We start from the raw sequence: 19,789 nt of genomic DNA on the forward strand, positions 1-19,789 counted from the left end.
TCTCTAGACAGACCAGGGCCACCTGAGGAACATGAGTCAAATTCTTAGTACAGGACACTGTATGTAAAATAGATTAGCTGCCACTAGTGTTGTCATTGTTCCAGCTAACACTGGCCGAGGAGTTTCCAGTTCAAATGCTCTCTTGAGATACTGAGTTTCTTTCCTGAAGGAGCACATATTGGAAATAAATCTTTTCCCCCCAACCTTTGTGATTTGTCAGAGAGAATCTACAGGAAAATCCACAGACCTTTCTTCTGAGAGTCGCAGGCCTCCCTTTTCTGTTCTGCCTGTTGTGTGGATTTTCTTTGGCTGCAGTAGTCACTGCAGCGGAGCGCTGTCCACTAGAGGGAGCTCCAGGATGCCACAGATATGTTCCTGCCTCTCAGGGAAAGGAGGTAGCAGAAAGGTGAAAAACAGAAAGGCTTGCTTTGAATGCTGCTGGCCAGGGTTCACAACCCCAGAATCACAGAGGGTTCCTCGAGTCCCGCAACAGAGGCAGGAAACCCTAAACATCACCGGAGTGCCCAAGTACCAAAAAAGAACAAGAGCAACAAAACAAAACAAAACAAAGTGATGCTGAGGTCTAACGCCTAATCTTTTTCCTTTTAAACTAGGCGCCCAGTAACAAAGAAAACATTTCGATATTACAGAATTCTAGGAAAAGGTGGATTTGGGGAGGTGAGTTCACAAACTCATCTCCAGGTAAAATGGTCTCTAAAAGGTATTGCTGGGGACTGCATTTCCTTTTTTGTTTTCATTTGTTTGTTTTTGGGTCACACCTGGCATCGCTCAGGGCTTATCTTACTCTAGGCTCTACGCTCAGAAATCGCTCCTGGCAGGCTCAGGGGACCATATGGGATGCTGGAATTCGAGCCATCGTCCTTCTGCGTGCAAGGCAAATGCCCTACCTCTGTGCTATCTCTTTGGCCCCTGCACTTCCTTTTTATTTTTATTTTATTTATTTATTTATTTATTTATTTATTTATTTATTTATTTATTTATTTATTTATTTATTTATTTATTTATTTTGTAGTTTTTGGGTCACACCCGGCAGTGCTCAGGGTTATTCCTGGCTCCAGGCTCAGAAATTGCTCCTGGCAGGCACGGGGGACCATATGGGGCACCGGGATTCGAACCGATGACCTCCTGCATGAAAGGCAAACGCCTTACCTCCATGCTATCTCTCTGGCCCTGCACTTCCTTTTTAAAACAACAACAAAAGTTTGTAAAAATATGTACATTTTATTTATTTATTTATTTATGTATTTATTTATTTATTGGTTTGGGGGCCACACCCGGCGGTGCTCAGGGGTTACTCCTGGCTATCTGCTCAAAAATAGCTCCTGGCAGGCACGGGGGACGCTATGGGACACCGGGATTCGAACCAACCACCTTTGGTCCTGGATCGGCTGCTTGCAAGGCAAACGCTGCTGTGCTATCTCTCCGGGCCCAAAAATATGTACAGATTTAAACATATGTAAAACTGTATAAGTTGTTAATGCATCTACAAAAACCACATAGCCTACTTGAGCCTTAATGCACATATCTATAAGAAAACATTAATTTTTTTGTTGTTGTTGGTTTTTGGGTTATACCTGGCTGTGCTCAGGGGTTACTCCTGGCTCTATGCTCAGAAATCGCTCCTGGCAGGTCCTGGGGGACCATATGGGATGCCGTAATTCAAACCACCATCCTACATGCAAGGCAAACACCCTACCTCGTGCTATCTCTCCAGCCCCTAGAAAACATTCATTTTTAAATTAAAGAAATGTTTCCATATACCATCTGATTTTTTTTTGTTTTGGTTTGGTTTTGATGCTCAGGGGCTACTTCTGGCTATGCTCTCAGTAATCCCTCCTGGCTTGGGGGACCAAATGGGATGCCGGGGATTGAACCAGATTCGTTCTGGGTCAGCCATGTGCAAGGCAAATGTCCTGCTGTTGCGCCATCACTCCAGCCCCTACCATCTTATTTGAAAGACAGTACTCTATAAGAACATCTATCTAGAGATAATGTGTTTCCTTGAGTATCTCCTGGGAACAAGTGCATCACACAGTAAGAAAGAAGTAAGATGGAACAAAAGGTACAAAAAAAGTCCTTTGCGGGGCCCGGAGAGATAGCACAGTGCCGTTTGCCTTGCAAGCAGCAGATCCAGGACCAAAGGTGGTTGGTTCGAATCCCGGTGTCCCATGTTCCCTGTGCCTGCCAGGAGCTATTTCTGAGCAGACAGCCAGGAGTGACCCCTGAGCACTGCCGGGTGTGGCCCAAAAACCAAAAAAAAAAAAAAAAAAAAAAAAAGGCCTTTGCAATCTAACTTTTCACTTCAAATTCCTCAGCATAGTCTTTTTCTCTTTTCCTCTTGTTTGATGGTACAACAGAGTCTTCTTGGCCATATTGTGTTGACTGAAAAGATAATTTTGTTGTAATGTTGTAGCTGTATTTCTCTAAGTTGAGACAGCCTAAATGTCTATGCTAGATGGGGCCTATTATGAAATTGCTGACTATTCAATGTATGTGAGTAAACATACTCAGTGTAGCATGCACTGCTGCACCCAGGAGAGTGGTGAGAGGCTCTTAGACATGATGGTGATCTTGCAGAGACTTCATTGGCAATCCCACTTCACTGGGTCTGATGAGATGTCAGCCACCTCTTTAGTTCTCTGGAGTCTTGGGGAAGCTCAGGCATTTCCAAGTCTCCAGCGGCAGAGAACCTTGGGGAATGTGACAGCATATGAAGTCAGAAGCTGGCGACACACTGCCTAAGACCTCAGCCCCACTGGGTTTCAAGTTCCACTCAGAAGTCGAGGCCACCAACACTTCTCTAGCATAGCTAAAGAGCAATTGCCCCAGAGGCATGTGCCAAGGGTGGTCTCTATTTCAGTGGCTTTTACCTGGTGGGGAGTTGGTTCCCACAGTGGTTATATTATCTTACAGCTCATGGGGCTGCACTGATAGTACAGCAGGGAAGGTGCCTGCCTTGCACATGGCTGATCCCTTGCACCTCAGATGGTTCCTCTTGAGCTCGCAGGAGTGAATCTTGAGAACAGTTTGATGTGGCCAAAACAACAACAAACAATATACATATATATGCTTGTGTATATATGTATATATATCATATATATATATGATTCTACACAGTCCTGCCAAGTCTGATTGTTGCCTTCATGACAATTCTCTCAGTAATCCCTTCTGACAGTATATCCCCCAGAGCATGAAAGTAAATCACTTTCAAGTGCCTGTTTTTCTGCTGTCCTGGTCAGTTTCTGTTGAAGAACAGAAGTTGAAAGCACAATGACCAGAGTCTAGTGTCAGCAGAATAGGACATTCTAGTTTGGCCACATGTAGGATAGATGACACGTTCATCAGAAAGAGACAGAAGATTCTGGGGCAACAGTTAGCCTATCCATCAGGAGATTCAGGATTCTGGGTTAGAGACCTCTGGGGATCTTCAGCTACAGAAAGAGGAGGAGTCTGAGGACTAGAGAGGGAAAGTGAATGTCATCATCAGTCTGACCGAAACTGGGTCCAGTGTTCTGGGAATCCTCAGTGCAGATTTCACTGAAAGCCAGATTCTGGCAGGAGCATGTCTCAGGCTGACTCAGCTGTCTAGCTACTTCACTGTGGCACTTTCATAGCCTTTTGGGGAGTCACATCATTACACTTAGCTCTTAGACCATTTTCCACAGGTCATATATTTGACCTTCAGGATTCTTCAGTTGGGGTTAGGTGATGTTATCTGCTTTCTTACAGGCCCACACCCAGAGGTCATGGGGACCTTTGGGGACCTAGCTTGGGCCTGGCCTGTTCCAGACATGTACTCAGGCCCCTCCCTGGCCCTTCTCTTTTTCTTTGAAAAGTGATCCTGTGGTGGGTTTGGGAAGGAGGGGAGCTGATTCCTATGATCCAGGAACCGGGTTTGGGAGCTCACACACTGCCCTCACTTTTGTGTATTTGAAATATTCTTATAGGGGCTGGGGCAGAGTATTTCATGTGGAGGCTGGGTTTCAACTCCTGGCATGGCACAGACCCCCAACTAGTACTTGGAGAACCCTAGCAACTGACTTGGGAGCAGGCCTGGGCACCCCAAAACAATTGAGTATGTTTAGAAAGATACTTTTGCAGGCTAGAGCAGTGGCGCAAGAGGTAAGGCATCTGCCTGGCCCATGCTAGCCTAAAATGGACTGCGGTTAAATCCCCCAGCATCCCATATGGTCCCCCAAGCTAGGAGCAATTTCTGAGCTCATAGTCAGGAGTTAACCCTGAGTGTCACAGGGTGTGGCTCAAAAAACAAAAACAAACAAAAAAGAAAGATACTTTTGCAATATAAGTTAATGTGTAAATGCTACTGTAAGATCTAAGAATAAGGGGCCGGAGAGATAGCACAGCGGCATTTGCTTTGCAAGCAGCTGATCCAGGACCTAAGGTGGTTGGTTCGAATCCCGGCATCCCACATGGTCCCCGTGCCTGCCAGGAGCTATTTCTGAGCAGATAGCCAGAAGTAACCTGTGAGCACCACTGGGTGTGGCCCCAACCCCCACCCCCCCAAAAAAAAAGATCTAAGAATAAAAATATGAAGTTTTAAATTATACTTACTCATATTCTTTTTTTTTGTTTGTTTGTTTGTTTTTGGGGGCCACACCTGTTTGATGCTCAGGGGTTACTCCTGGCTAAGTGCTCAGAAATTGCCCCTGGCTTGGGGGGACCATATGGGATGCCAGGGGATCGAACCTCGGTCCTTCCTTGGCTAGCGCTTGCAAGGCAGACACTTTACCTCAGCGCCACCTCACCTGCCCCATTTCCTCATATTCTTAGGTTTTAATTGGGAGGGGGGTTGCTACTATGCTCAGGAGTTGTTTCTAATGGTGCTCAGGGCTATGATACCCAGATTGAACCCAGACTTTATGCATGCTTCATGTGCTCCAGCCCTTTGACCTATATCTCCAGCATATATTTTTATATATTCTTTTCTTTATATATATATATATATATATATATATATATATATATATATATATATATATATATTCTTTTTTTTTGTTTGTTTGTTTTTTTGTTTTTTTTTTGGGCCACACCCGTTTGATGCTCAGGGCTTACTCCTGGCTAAGCACTCAGAAATTGCCCATGGCTTGCGGGGACCACATGGGACGCTGGGGGATCAAACCACGGTCCTTCCTTGGCTAGCACTTGCAAGGCAGATAGATACCTCTAGCGCCACCTCTCAGGCCCCAACTTTTTATATATATATATATTTTTTTTTAATTTATTTAAACACCTTGATTACATACATGATTGTGTTTGGGTTTCAGTCATGTAAAGAACACCACCCATCACCAGTGCATTTTTATATATTCTTAAAGTTTAAAAAAAAGCAGTAATGGGCCCAGAGAGATAGCATGGAAGTAAGGCATTTGCCTTGCACGCAGAAGGTCAGTGGTTCAAATCTCAGCATCCCATATGGTCCCCTGAGCCTGCCAGGAGTGATTTCTGAGTGTAGAGCCAGGAGTGACCCCTGAGCACTGCTGGGTGTGACCCAAAAAATAAAACAAAAACAAAAAAAAGCAGTAATATGAGGCCGGAGAGATACCATGGAGGTAAGGCATTTGCCTTGCATGCAGAAGGACGATGGTAAGAATCTCGACATCCCATATGGTCCCCCGAGCCTGCTAGGAGCGATTTCTGAGCATAGAGCCAGGAGTGACCCCTGGGCACTGCCAGGTGTGACCCAAAAACCAAAGAAACAAAAACAAAAAATCAGTAATGGCCAGAGAAATAAATAGAACAGTGAGGAGGGCACTTGCCTTGCACGTAGGCTGCCGACCCTTGTCCAATTCCTGGCATCTCATATGACCATATGGGTGAGCATTGGGTGTAGCTCAAAAAAACTAAAATAAAACCACTAGACAGACCACTGTCCCCCATAAAGTCGTTTTGCATGTGTCCCTCTGAGGCTGCATTACAACTTTTCACTCCCACCTGTACCCACTCTGAGGGCCCCTGGAAGCCCACACTCCCCCCTGCCCCCAATTGGGCTCAGCTGGGCATTCTAGGCACAAAAGTCATTTCTCCTTAAATTAGGTTTGTGCCTGCCAAGTGCGAGCTACAGGGAAGATGTATGCCTGTAAAAAGCTAGAGAAGAAGAGGATCAAGCGGAGGAATGGCGAAGCCATGGCTTTGAATGAGAAAAAGCTTCTGGAAAAAGTGCACAGCAGGTTTGTAGTAAGTATCTCCCCAATTTTCTTCATATCTCTGCACCCAGGTGGAGACCTCAGCCTTGCTCTGAGCTTCTGTCTGCTTCTCTCCCACCAAGGGCCACCAGTGTGACCATCAATCTGTGTACCCCCATGCACTTGGACTCACAGCCCTCTTGGTCCAGTGGTAAGATACTTACCCTGTATGACCCAGGTTTTGTTTTGTTTTGTTTTGGGGGGGGTGGGTCCACACCCGGCAGCGCTCAGGGATTACTCCTGGCTCTATGCTCAGAAATCACTCCAGACAGGCCCGGGGGACCATATGGGATGCTGGGATTCGAACCATCATCCTTCTGCATGAAAGGCACATGCCTTACCTCCATGCTATCCCTTCGGCCCCGTGACCCAGGTTTGATCCCTGGCACTCCATATGGTTCCCCGAGCCAGCCAGGAGTGATTCCTGAGTGCAGAGCCAGGGTAAGTCCTCTGATCTCTGCCTGAGCACAACCAGACGTGACCCCAAAATAAAACAAAAGCATGAGATAGAAATATTTCTCAGCAGAGGCTGGAGCAATAGCAAAATGGGGAGGGTATTTGCCTTGCACAATTTCGATTTCGACCCGAGTTTGATCCCTGGCATCCCATATGATCCCCCAAGCATTACTGGGAGTGATTCTGAAGTGCAGAGCTAGGTATAGCCTAAAAAAAATCCAAACCAACTAACAAAAAGAAATATTCTCTAGGTTGTAAGAAGGGAGACAGGATGCTGGTACCCTAATTTGTGTATGGGATGGGGCAATAGTATAATGTGTAGGTTCCTTATTTTGCATGCAGTTGACCTGGGTTTGATCCCCAGCAAGGTTCTCTGAGCTCATTAGGAATAATTTCTTAGTCCAGAGCCAGGAGTCAGTCAGTCACCCCTGAGCACTGCTGGGCACAGTTCAAAAATCAAAACAAGGAAAACTCGATTTGGAATTGTATGACCCTTTCTTTGGGTGGGGATTCTCCTCTTCTATTTTCTAAATCAAACTCTTAACTTCCAGTGTCAGATAGTCCATAGGTTAAGTCACTTGCCTCGTATGTGGCTGTAGCCCGGCTGTGTTTCATGTCCTGTATTACTCCTGTCTCACTAGCACTGCCAGACCGGCCGCCCTGAGTCTCAGCAGCCTGCAGTGATGACAGTGTGTGAGAAGGGCCTTCCTGTCTCTGCACTGCTGCCATCTAGGTGAGTCTGGCCTACACATATGAAACCAGAGAAGCCTTGTGCTTGGTGCTGACCATTATGAACGGAGGCGACCTCAAGTTCCATATACACAATCTGGGCAAGCCGGGCTTGGAGGAGAAGCGCGTCGTGTTCTATGCAGCCGAGCTCTGTTGTGGCCTGGAGGACCTACAGAGGGAGCGGATCGTGTACAGGTAGGATGGCAGGGCTGGGCCTGTCACTTTCTGGGATATGGCCTAATGAGAGACTGTGTGACCAAGTGTAGGCGGTGCTGCTCTGGGCTGTGCCGAGTCCTACTACAGCTCCCTCTAACTCCAGCTTGCGTCTCCTCTATGTGGGGCCCCACTGAGAACGCCAATCTGCTCTTGAGAGGGGAGGAGCCATTTTAGTTTACCGGAGCACCAGGTCTCTCGCTGCTGTGCTGGGGCAGCGGCGCCCTACAACACTTCTTTGCATGGATGAATGTTTGAGACTCTGGCTGAGGACTGGGTGGCAGTGATGGGAGCTGGGTCTGTCTGTGTGTTTGGGGTTTGGATTTGCCTCATGCCCTGCGTGATGCTGCAGTCCCATCTGAGTAATCACCTACCAACAATGAATGCAGGGCTGGTCTCTGAATTCCCTATCCCAGTCCCTCACCAGGGCTTCCTAACTGGTCCCCAAACTTGCGTCTGTTCCATGCTGGCATCCTTGGCCCACATTGCCCTGTCCTGTGGCTGTCTCTGGATCCTTTTGTATCTCTGCCATCAGTGTCCTGAGCTTTCTCCTCTTTTTTTTTTTGGTTTTTGGGTCACACCTGGCAGTGCTCAGGGGTTATTCCTGGCTCCAGGCTCAGAAATTGCTCCTGGCAGGCACAGGGGACCATATGGGGCGCCGGGATTCGAACCGATGACCTCCTGCATGAAAGGCAAACGCCTTACCTCCATGCTATCTCTCCGGCCCGAGCTTTCTCCTCTTATTCAGCACAGGAACCCCAGAGCCAGTCCCTACCTTGCCCTTAAAAGTCCAGCAGAAAAAAAAAGACAGAAAAAAAAAAATTCCAGCAGAGGTGCCCCCAGCCTGAGTAGTCGGGAAAGAAATCTGCAGCTCTCCACAGAACCACAGTCTGGTCCAGGAGCAGGAGACCGCCCACCCCTGCAGGGAGAATGGGGAGCCCTGCCCCCTGTCGCCTTCCCTCAGGCCCACCTCTGCAGGGAGACTGGAGGAGCCTCCTGCCCCTAGGCTCCTGTTCCCCTCAAGTCCACTCCTACGGTGAGACCAAGTCCCTCTCTGTCCCCTCCCATCGAACCCATTTCTGCAAGGAGACTGAGGGAGTTCCACGCTCCCACATGGCTTTAAGCTCACTCTTGTAAGGAGGGAGTCTGGGGAGCTTCATTCCCTCTGCTCCCGCTGATAAATGACAGAAAGAAGATTTAATTCATATCTACCTAACCCTCCAAAAAACACTAAATCCTCATTTGGGAACCTTTACTGTATTGACCCAGTTTATTAGCACTGTCTCCTTCTCCCTGCTCACTTCCCAGCTCATAACAGACGTGTCTGGTTCTGTCTGAGGCCTCCTGATTGAGATGGAACCCCTGTTGTATTAAATAATTAAAGATGGGGCTGGATGGCGGTGGATTTCTCTCCGTGCCATTCCAGTCCACGTGGCTCTGCAACCTTCATGCAGCCGGCGAGTTCCAGGCCCAGGTGAAATCACTCACTCACACGCAGCCATTAGGAAGCATCAACTTTATTCAGGCCCTAGCCACCACGTGTGTGTGGCCTATTCATAACCCTTCAAGCACAGCAATATTTTGCTAGCCCTGCATCTTATTTCCTGTTAGCCATCTTCCCTTTGGGCTCCATGCTGGTCAAAGACCAGAACACAGAAACCCAGAAGCCAGAGCGCACAGCAGCGCAGAAAGGGCAAAGAGCCAAAAGGGCAAAAAGCCAAAAAGCCCGAATTCCCTTGGTCCAAGCCTTATATAACATTTCCCAGACCCCTCCCAGGAATGGGAGGGTCTCGCAGGTAAGGTTACACCTACTATCCGGTTCCCAAGACCCCTCCCAGAAATGGGTGGGTCTAGGGTCTTAAATAGGTACACCCACAAACCCCCCTGTGATAAATGAAGTGGAAGGACAGATGTCCCTGTGCTCATCGAGAAGGTGCTGGCCTCCCAGTGACAGCTTGTTGTTTCTTTCCTTGTAGAGACTTAAAGCCTGAGAATATTCTCCTGGATGATTGTGGTAAGTGTGTCTGACAGACTTGTTGGGTGGGGCCCAGAAAGAGAAGGTCTCTGGGTTGTGTGGCACCTTCCCTCTGTACTCGCATGCAGAGGGCCTCGCCCTGGCCTCTGTTTAGGTGCAGCAGAAACCACCTGAATTTAGCACACTGGAAACTCAGCACAGCTTCTCTCTTCCTCCTGTTTCTTGCTGTGCATCCACATTCAGCCCATGTGAGTCATGGTCATGGTGTTCCTGGTCCTGGTGACCCATCCTAAGCTGGGAGCACTGCGCTTTGGGTCAGCAGTCTAGGTGCCCAGTTGTGCCCCTTGAGAAGTTTAAGTGAAAATCACCAGCCATGTGGGATGGTTGATGTCTTTCCCACTCTCAGAGCCTGACTACATCTCGCTTGGGCCATGGTTGCAGTGAGAAAACTGGGAATCCTCTCTTCATGGCACATATGCCCTGACTTAGGATCTTACCCAGCACTCCTCCGGGGCTCCGGAACCTGACAGCGTGGCTCCATCTGGTGACCCTCAACACTGTGCAGTTCTAGGAATGGCTCTTTGGAAAGCTACGCACAGTGCTATTCCCCTGGTCTCCAGTGTCACTGGAGTGTCACACTATGCTCCAGTGTCTCTGAGTGTCACACTATGCTCTCTCAGTAACTTCTGCCAGGCTCTGGGGACCTGTGGTGCCTGGGATTGAACCTTGGTCTGCTGCATGCAAAACAAACACCCTGCCCATTACACTATTGCTCTGCCCCCCCAGCTCCTATTTTGTTTATTTATTTATTTATTTTGGATGGCAACATTTATTTACCTGGCTCTCTGCAACTCTAGACTGCTCTCTTTCTGCTGTACTATTGCTCCAGCTCCTAGAACGCCCTCTTTATGAGCTTGAAGTTCTCTCATTGCCATCCATGGGCATTACCCATGGGCCCTTTCAGTCTCACTTCTCACTGCTGTTCAAGTGTATGCACTCCACCATGATCTGTGCGATGTATTTGAACACACACAGGACACATTCGGATTTCAGATCTTGGCTTAGCTGTCGAGGTCCCAGAGGGCACCGTGGTTCGGGGAAGAGCTGGAACCGTCGGCTACATGGGTATGTGCACTCTGTGGCATCAGCCACACACTTTCTCTGTAGATGTACATTCTTAGGGCTAGACACCATGCTGTGGACACCTGGATTAGCTGGGCCTTTGAAGTCAGTATATGGGCTGTGTAAAGTCTATGTAAAGACCTAGCAAGGCCACTATCCTTTCTTCCTGGTCAACCCTGCAAAGAGAGAGACAGCACATCAGTAGCAAAAGGCTACAGACCCAACCTTGCAGATACTCACAGGCCTCAGCACCCAAGAGAAATGCCCACCTCAGAATGTCAAAGCTGCCTTGGGAAGACTGCAGAGGGAGGAGGTGCGCGTGCGTGGCCCTCACCCAGCAGCGTTACCTCTCAGGACTGACCTTTGCCACCTGCTGCTAGGTATCTTGCCAGAGACTGGATACGTGCCTGTGCCCAGGGGTTTTCTCTAGAGCACCTGCCTCCATCAGTCCATAGAGTATCTGAACAGTTTCCAGTAGCAGGTGGATTGTACTGTCTCCCTGCTGTAGGAGACACATTAACGCCATGCAAGTCCTGGTTGCCAATCACATGGCTTGGACCCTGATTAATACAGGGACATTTTATTACTCCCAATACAGGCCTTCCAGTGTCCATTGCTTCCAGCCCTCGTAGACTAAGACCAAAGTCTACTTTGTTCCCATTCTTATCCCTCAGCCCATCTGACTGGTCTTTGTTTGGGGACCACACCTGGCAGTAATCAGGGCTTATTCAATTTCTGTGCTTTGGGATTACTCCTAGTGCTCCATATGGGTTGGCTAAATGCAAAGCAAGTGCTTTCACCCTATGCTAACTCTTCTTCTTGTGCTTATTTAATTTAAATAGAATTCTTTGTTATTTACTTTTTTCTTTGTTTGTTTGTTTTTGTTTTTTGTTTTTCCGGGCCACACTCGTTTGATGCTCAGGGGTTATTCCTGGCTAAGCGCTCAGAAATCGCCCCTGGCTTGGGGGGACCATGTGGGATGCAGGGGGGGGGTGTATTGAACCACGGTCCTTCCTTGGCTAGCACTTGCACGGCAGACACCTTACCTCTAGCGCCACCTCGCTATTTACTTTTTGCATCTAACTTCTTTCATTTATTGTTATTTTAAGGTTGGCCCATGTTGTAAGACATTAGAAATTTCCAGGTCTGGTGTGTCTGGTGGAGCACATACCTTGTTCGTGTGTGACCAGCATATACACATACACTCGCATAGAGTTTAAGATGTACTATCTGGCATTAATTACAAGAGACTCCTGAATTCAACACTAATGTAATTGACATTTCCTGTATCTGTTGTGTAGCTCCTGAAGTGCTCAGTAATGGAAAATACACGTTTAGTCCTGATTGGTGGGGACTTGGCTGTCTGATATATGAAATGATTCAGGGACATTCTCCATTCAGAAAATTCAAAGAGAAAATTCCGCGGGAGGAGGTAGACCGAAGAGTGCAGAATGACATGGAGGAATATTCCAGGAAGTTTTCTGAGGATGCCAAATCCATCTGCAGAATGGTGGGTCAGGCTCAGGGAGCCAAGTGGGTCCTGCTGGGAAGGGCTCCCCACCCCTGGCCAGGGCCATATTTAGATAACAAGGTTGGGCCACTTTGAGCCACACTCAGACTCCTTCTGGTGGCTTCCTTTCTTCCGGGGAAGCAGCCCCCATGTGCAGTCTGCCCATAACCCTTACAACTGCCCCGCTGGCCCTGGGTGGGGTTTGGGCCCAGATCTTTCTTGGGAAGCCATGAGGGCAGTCAGGCTTTCTGATGACCATGACTGTAGATACAGACCAGAGAGTGCTGGGGGCTGAGTGTAAACTGTACACCCTGGAACCTGAGTTCCTTCCCTGGTACATTGTAACCCTGAACAATCCCACCGTGGCCCCAAAACCAAGGAATAACTTCTGTATTTTCCTGCGTATAAGACGACCCTTCAACCCCTGAAAAACTTCCTAAAAGTCTTAAAAGTAAGTTACTTCTTAAAAGTAAGAGGGGGACAGATCACTCATCCCTGAAGCTGGAATAAGTTTCAGCATGCCATATACCGGCATATAAAAGGACTCCCGACTTTTTAGGAAATTGTCATGGGTTGAAGGGTCGTATGCTAGCAAGGCCACTTTGATTTTTAATTTAATTAATTAATTAATTAACTTATTTATTTATTTATTTTTGTTTTTGTTTTTGGGCCATACCCGTTTGACGCTCAGGGGTTACTCCTGGCTATGCGCTCAGAAATCGCCCCTGGCTTGGGGGGACCATATGGGACGCCGGGGGATCGAACCGCGGTCCTTCCTTGGCTAGCGCTTGCAAGGCAGACACCTTACCTCCAGCGCCACCTACCCGGCCCCAACAAGGCCACTTTGAACTTGTGAAGAGTTCACTTCTTGTGAGGAGTGAACTTTTTTTTTTTTAGGGGGGCCACACTCAGTGACACTAGGAGGTTACTCCTGGCTATGCGCTTAGAAACCACTCCTGGCTTGGGGGGGGACCATATGGGACACCAAGGGATCGAACCACGGTCTGTCCTAGGTCAGCCACATGCAAGGCAAATGCCCTAATGCTGCACCACTGCTCTGGCCCCTGAGGAGTGAACCTTTTTTTTTTTTTTTTTTTTTGGTTTTTGGGTCACACCTGGCAGTGCTCAAGGGTTACTCATGGCTCCATGCTCCATACTCAGAAATCGCTCCTGGCAGGCTCGGGGGACCCTATGGGATGCTGGGATCAAACCAATGACCTTCTGCATGAAAGGCAAATGCCTTACCTCCATGCTATCTCTCCGGCCCCAGGAGTGAACTTTTGAGGAGTGCTGCTTTTAAGATATGAGTAACAGAGACTTTCTAAAGTGGTTTTTTTTTATTTTTTATTTAAAGCATTGTGATACAAAGTTATTCATAGTTGAATTCTAGACAGTGTTTCAGCACCAATCAATCTCCCTCTACCAGTGTCCCCAGAGTCCTTCCGATCCTTCCCTTGCCACTACCACCCACCACTCCCATGCTTTCCTATCCTTGCCATCATCACAGCCCCTTTTTAAGTTTGGTGTTGAAGTTTGGGTCTCTGTTTTAAGTGCTGTTGGTTCTGTAACTTAGATATTTAGTTCTGTCCTGTGTGTGTGTGTGTGTGTGTGTGTACACGCGTGTTCGAGAATGCGCACATGTCACATCTGGTGGTACTAAGAGTAGTTATTTCTGGCTCTGTGCTCAGAAATTGCTCCTAGCAGGCTTGAGAGACCATATGAGATGCCAGGGAATGAACCTGGGTCATTCCCTGGTCAGCTGCATGCAAGCCAAATACCTTAACTGCTGTACTATCACTCTGTCTCTCTCTTTTTTTGTTTTTTGTTTTTTCAGCCACACCCCGTGACACTCAGGGGTTACTCCTGGCTATGTGCTCAGAAATAGCTCCTGGCTTGGGGGACCATATGGGAACCGTGGTCTGTCCTAGGCTAGTGCACACAAGGCAGATAGATGCCACCGCTCCAGCTCCAAGTTCTGTCCTTTCTTAATCTCGCCAAGGCATCTGAGTCCCTTTGGCCCTTGGAATCCCTTATTTCACATCTGTCTTTCTCCTCCAAATCTTTTCTTTCTGTTTGTTTTATTATCATAGTTTCAGGGACAGAGTTGCCCTTTTCCTGCCTCCCCCCACCCCATACCATGCTGCTACTCTGCTTTTCTTTTTGTTTTGTTTTGTTTTTTGGGTCTCACCCGGCAGTGCACAGGGCTACTCCTGGCTCTATGCTCACAATTCACTCCTGGCAGGCTCAGGGGACTATATGGGATGCTGGGATTCGAACCGGGGTTTGTCCTGTGTTGGCCATGTGCAAGGCAAAAGCCTTACTACTGTGCTATCGCTCTGGTCCCTGAGAATCTGTATTTTGAACTGTACCCAGCAGTGCTCAGGGCTTACTCTTGGTTCTCTACTCAGGGTTCACTCCTGGCAGAACTCAGGAGACCCTGTGTGGTGCCAAGGATCGAACTCAAACTGGCCTTGCAAGGCCAGTACCCAAGCTCCATGTTTCACTCTGGCCCTTTGCTGTGTCGGTCTTTGCCTGTCTGTGCCCTCAGTGGTTGTTCAGTGTACAGGCTGACATAGGTCCCTGGCTGGAGCAGCACTAATGTGATTCTGCTGTGGGAGGCATGTGGGACCTCTACCCAGCACTGTATAAGGCATGGATTCTCTCGCTGCCTGGTGGTTGGAATGGATTCTTTTTGTGCCTCTCACAGTTGCTCACCAAGAACCCCAAGAATCGTCTGGGGTGCCAGGGCAGAGGGGCAGCTGAAGTGAAAGAACACCCTTTCTTCAGAAGCATCAACTTCCGGAGGCTGGAGGCAAATATGCTTGAGCCCCCCTTCTGTCCTGATGTAAGTCCTGAGCACTTCTTCTCCACACCTCTGTATACCTGCCCTCTCTCTTTTGCCTATGGGGACCCTATGGGGGGTCACAGGGATCTCTATGGAGCATGCCAGGGTATCGGGGTACTGGGAGACATTTCCTGGAAGAAGATGGGGCCTGGCAGCTGCTGTCTGCCCCAGACCCCCTGAAGAAATCAACCCCCTGAGAGGGGATTCGTGCATGCACATAATGCCTGCTGCATGATACAGGGTTCATGTGCACAAGGGGAGCTGCGACCCACCCAGGCCCCCACACTTCTCTGGTGGGTTCTTGCCACACAGCCACAGGCCGTGTACTGTAAGGATGTCCTGGAGATTGGCCAGTTCTCCTCCGTGAAAGGCGTCCACCTCGACACCTCCGATTCCTCCTTCTACGCCCAGTTTGCCACGGGCTCTGTCTCCATTCCTTGGCAGAACGAGGTAGTTAGTGTCCATCCCTGTGCTGGTCACATCTCACGGCGACAGCCACTGAGGGGTCCTGGGTAAATGTGTGACTCTGGGTGACTTGTGATCATCTGTGGGACCATGTGCAGATCTTGTGGGTGGCCATATGGTCACATAGGGTGACCATATGTATATCCAAAACATGTAAAAAAAATAAGGTTTTGCCTAGAAATTGCTTTTGGTCACTCTGCAGGAGGCACCATCTTCATCTTGAGTCCTTTTTTTTGGGGGGGGGTGTGTTTGGGCTATACCCAGTGGTTCTCAGGGGTTACTCCTGGCTCTGTACTCAGAAATAGCTCCTGGTAGGCTCAGGAGACATGGAATATGGGGATAAATCTCCAGTCAGCCATGTGTTAGACAAATGCTGTACTACTCCTTCAGCCCCTGAGTCTTTTTTTTTTTTTTTTTTTTTTTTTTGCCACACCTCGAGGTACTCAGAGGTTACTCCTAGTCATGCTTGGGGACCACATAGGTGTTAGGGATCAAACCCAGGTTGGCTGCTTACAAGGCAAGAATCTACCCACTGTCACATTGCTCAGCCCCAACATCCGACTGTCTTGAGTCTGATGGAAGTTTCTGGTCCTATTTTGTTCCCTATGCAGACTGGAAGTTAATTGTTTTGGGGTGGCCTCAGGGAAAGGAAGAGGAAGGTATATTTCTAACAACAAAAGAGGTCAGGGACCAGAGAGAGGACTGAGGAGTTTAGGGGCTGTTTGCATGCTCTGCAGGTTCTCATGGTCCCTGAGCATTGCAGAGACCGACCCTGAACACTGAGCCACGATGGCTCAGTTGTGACAAGAAAGCAAAGTTAATGGTGGTCAGGCTGCTAGAGCAGGGCCTGGTGCCAGGGAGTGCATCTGACCTCCTGGCCGGCCTCTGTTCTCCTGTGGGTGCAGATGATTGAATCTGAATGCTTCAAGGACATAAATGAAATCTCGAATGAGAAAAGCCTGAAATTAGATTGTGCTGAGAATGAACATGTGGTGACGTCACCCAAGAAAGGCTTCTTCTATAGATTACTCAGAAACAGGGTAAGCTTTACAAATGGTTTGTTGTCTAATACAGTGTCAGAAGGAACATTTTTTGAGATTAGAACCTTTTCATTTTTCAGTGCCTTATCATTACTATTTGAGGGGCCACAATCAGTAGTGGCAGGGCTTAATCCAGGCTCTGCACTCAGGAATCACTCCTGGCAGGCTTGGTGGGGGGGGGGGCCCATATTGAGTGCTGGGGATCAAATCTGGATTGGCCCAAATGCAAGACAAACATCCTACATGTTACACCTATCTCTGGCCTCATCATTTTATTTATTTTTTTTAATTTTTTATTTTTTTATATTCCAATAAATTTTTTGTTTTTTTTGGTTTTTGGGCCACACCTGCTTGATGCTCAGGGGTTACTCCTGGCTAAGCGCTCAGAAATTGCCTCTGGCTTGGGGGTCCATTTGGGACACCGGGGGATAGAACTGGGATCCTTCCTTGGCTAGTGCTTGCAAGGCAGACACCTTAACCCTAGCGCTACCTTGCTGGCCCCTCCTCATATTATTTTTTAAATTTGAGGCAACTCCCATCAGTGTTGGGGTTATGAAGTGGTTCCAAGGTCTTCTAGCATGCAAAACCTGTGCCCCACCTCTTCAAGCCACTTCCAGGCATCATACTGTTTGTGAGTTAGAAGTGGGCCTTCTGGGGCCAGAGAGATAGCATGGAGGGAAGGCGTTTGCTTTGCATGCAGAAGGTTGGTGGTTCAAATCCCAGCGTCCCATATGGTCCCCTGAGCCTGCCAGGAGCGATTTCTGAGCGTAGAGCCAGGAGTAGCCCCTGAGCGCTGCCGGGTGTGACCCCCCCCCAAAAAAAAGGTCGGTGGTTTGAATTCCGGCATCTCACATGAGCCTGCCAGGAGTGATTTCTGAGTATAGAGCCAGGAGTAACCCATGAGCGCTGCCGGGTGTGACCCAAAAACCAAAACCAAAACCAAAACCAAAACCAAAAAAAAAAAAAAAAAAAAGTTGGCCTTTAGAGGCTATGGAGGGGCAGCCAGAAAAGTGCTTGCATGTTGCTGCTGTTAGTATGAAGACTATTCTTTATGTTTGTTTTTGGGTGCCATGCCCAGCAGTGCTCAGGGGTTACTCCTGGTTCTGCACTCAGGAATCACTCTTTGCATACTTGGGGGACCATTTGGAATGCTGGTGATTAAACCTGAGTTGGCCACATGCAAGGCAAACACCCCTACCCATTGTACTATCTCTCTGGTCCTTGAAGACTGTTCTAAGCCATGGCTTACAAGCCTTGAAAAAAATTAATCTGCCAATAACAGAGCATTTTATATAGGGCCAAGGACATGGCTCAAGGGCTCCAGTGCAGGCTTTGCAGGTAGGGAGCCCTTGATTTGATCCCTAGCTCTGCCAAACCCACAGGGAGCAAACCCTAAGCACTAAACTAGAAATAGCCACTGAACACTTGCAGGTGTGGCCAAAAACAGAAACATTTTATTATTTTGTTTTGTGGCTCAGATCTTTGGGCTCAGGGGTTACCCCGGTGAAGCTCAAGGGTTACTCCTGGCTGTACACTCAGAAATCGCTCCTAGTTAGGGGACCGACCATATGGGATGCCAGGGATTGAACTGAGGTTCATCTTGGATCGGCCGCATGCAAGGCAAATGTTCTACCACTGCTCTATTGCTCTGGCCCCCAAAACAAAAACACTTTATCTAGACTCAAACCATATCATAGAGACTATTGAAAGCCTCTTATTTAGATTGTTGTACTGTATTAAGTACAATGAGCCTCCCTCATTACCCAGTGATTTTGCAGTGAGAACTAATTATCTTGTGGGGTAGAAGAGTGTTTTGCAAGGACTTTATACAGTAGACTGAACCTTGGGAATTTCCCCTTTCCTGTGAAATTTTTTTTTTTTTTTTTTGGTTTTTGGGCCACACCCGGTGATGCTCAGGGGTTACTCCTGGCTATGCGCTCAGAAGTCGCTCCTGGCTTGGGGGACCATATGGGACGCCGGGGGATCGAACCGCGGTCCGTCTCCTAGGCTAGCGCAGGTAAGGCAGGCACCTTACCTCGAGCGCCACCGCCCGGCCCCTCCTGTGAAATTTTTATCTGTCCATTCTCCCATGTATGGGGAAGTCTTTTTAGAGAGGGTGGTTTTGGAGCCACATCTGACGGTTCCTAATCTATTCCTGGCTCTGTGCACAGGAACGACCCCCTAGTAGTTCTTGGGATACATTATGTGGTCCTGAAGATGGGGCGTGGGCAAGTTGAGTACTAGAACACCTGCTTTACATGTGGGAATTCCAGGCATGCGCTCTGGCACCACAGGGTTTCTCCTCTTCTCAAACTAGAAATAGACTGGCATTGTGGTTCAAAAAGCAAAAACAAATCAAAAGGCAAGCCTCGGGTGAAAATCTGGTGCTTTCTCGAGCCCGTGTTTTCTCGGGGAACTTGGTCTTTGTCCTGCTGCCTGTTTCTGAGCCTGGTCTGATCCTTACTGGTGCCCTACCATAGGGCAGCTGGGGCACCTCCCCCACTGGAGCTGCTCTCAGGAACATGCAAATAGGGCCAAGGTAGAGAGGGTGGGGAGCCAATGACATCTGGTATTTTTGAGCACCCCCTACATTGTGATGGTTTACTGCCAATAGTGATGATTTAGGATTGTCGCAGCTGGAGTGAGGAGTTTAGGCCCCTGGCCTGGGTGGTGACTGCCCCTCTTCTGCCCTGTCGCAGATCTGCCTCAACCCCAGCTCCGAGAAGGTGGACGAACAGAGCACCCGATACTGACTGTCCCAGACTGGCCCTCTGTGACTGGTAGCAAACACGTGCCCCGGCTTGGAGCATGTTGAGTCTTCACTGCGTTCCAGGGATTCCAAACTGTCACCTAAAATTGATGTTGAAGAACAAGTCACTGGTGGATTCTGGGACCCTGGAAATCCCCCTCATTGCTGTCCCCTCAACTCTTCTCCTTCCCTGCTGATGAATCTGGTCCTGAGCAGCCCCTTCTCCTGTGCTCCTGGACTACTAGAATGCTGATGCTAGGCTGTCGGCCAGTAGGGACTGCTCACCACCTCTGAAGCCAGCAACCAAGGCATGTAGGTGTCCAAGGGGGAGGCAGAGCACTGGATTCCAAGGGCAGGTCCTAGAACTCAGGCAGGTCCTCTATGGGTCTTGCTTTCTTGGAAGCTGCCGATAGGACCATACATATCCCCAGGTGTAAAGGTGGAGTGTTACTTAGGGCTGG

The 19,789-nt window shown here is 48.5% G+C and overlaps 1 protein-coding gene across 1 annotated transcript in view; it reads left to right on the forward strand.

Moving 5' to 3' along the window:
* GRK4 (G protein-coupled receptor kinase 4) overlaps window positions 1-19,332 on the forward strand; it is a 28,196-nt gene extending 8,864 nt beyond the window's left edge. The window contains exons 8-17 of the mRNA XM_049789902.1: window positions 615-678; window positions 6,076-6,216; window positions 7,414-7,604; window positions 9,599-9,636; window positions 10,633-10,722; window positions 12,021-12,229; window positions 14,937-15,074; window positions 15,387-15,524; window positions 16,445-16,579; window positions 19,279-19,332. Coding sequence (XP_049645859.1) covers window positions 615-678; window positions 6,076-6,216; window positions 7,414-7,604; window positions 9,599-9,636; window positions 10,633-10,722; window positions 12,021-12,229; window positions 14,937-15,074; window positions 15,387-15,524; window positions 16,445-16,579; window positions 19,279-19,332 — 1,198 coding nt within the window. The remainder of the gene's footprint in view (window positions 1-614; window positions 679-6,075; window positions 6,217-7,413; window positions 7,605-9,598; window positions 9,637-10,632; window positions 10,723-12,020; window positions 12,230-14,936; window positions 15,075-15,386; window positions 15,525-16,444; window positions 16,580-19,278) is intronic.
* The last annotated feature ends 457 nt before the right edge of the window (window positions 19,333-19,789 follow it).

Source organism: Suncus etruscus, chromosome 16 (assembly GCF_024139225.1).
Source record: "Suncus etruscus isolate mSunEtr1 chromosome 16, mSunEtr1.pri.cur, whole genome shotgun sequence".
NCBI lineage: Eukaryota > Metazoa > Chordata > Mammalia > Eulipotyphla > Soricidae > Suncus > Suncus etruscus.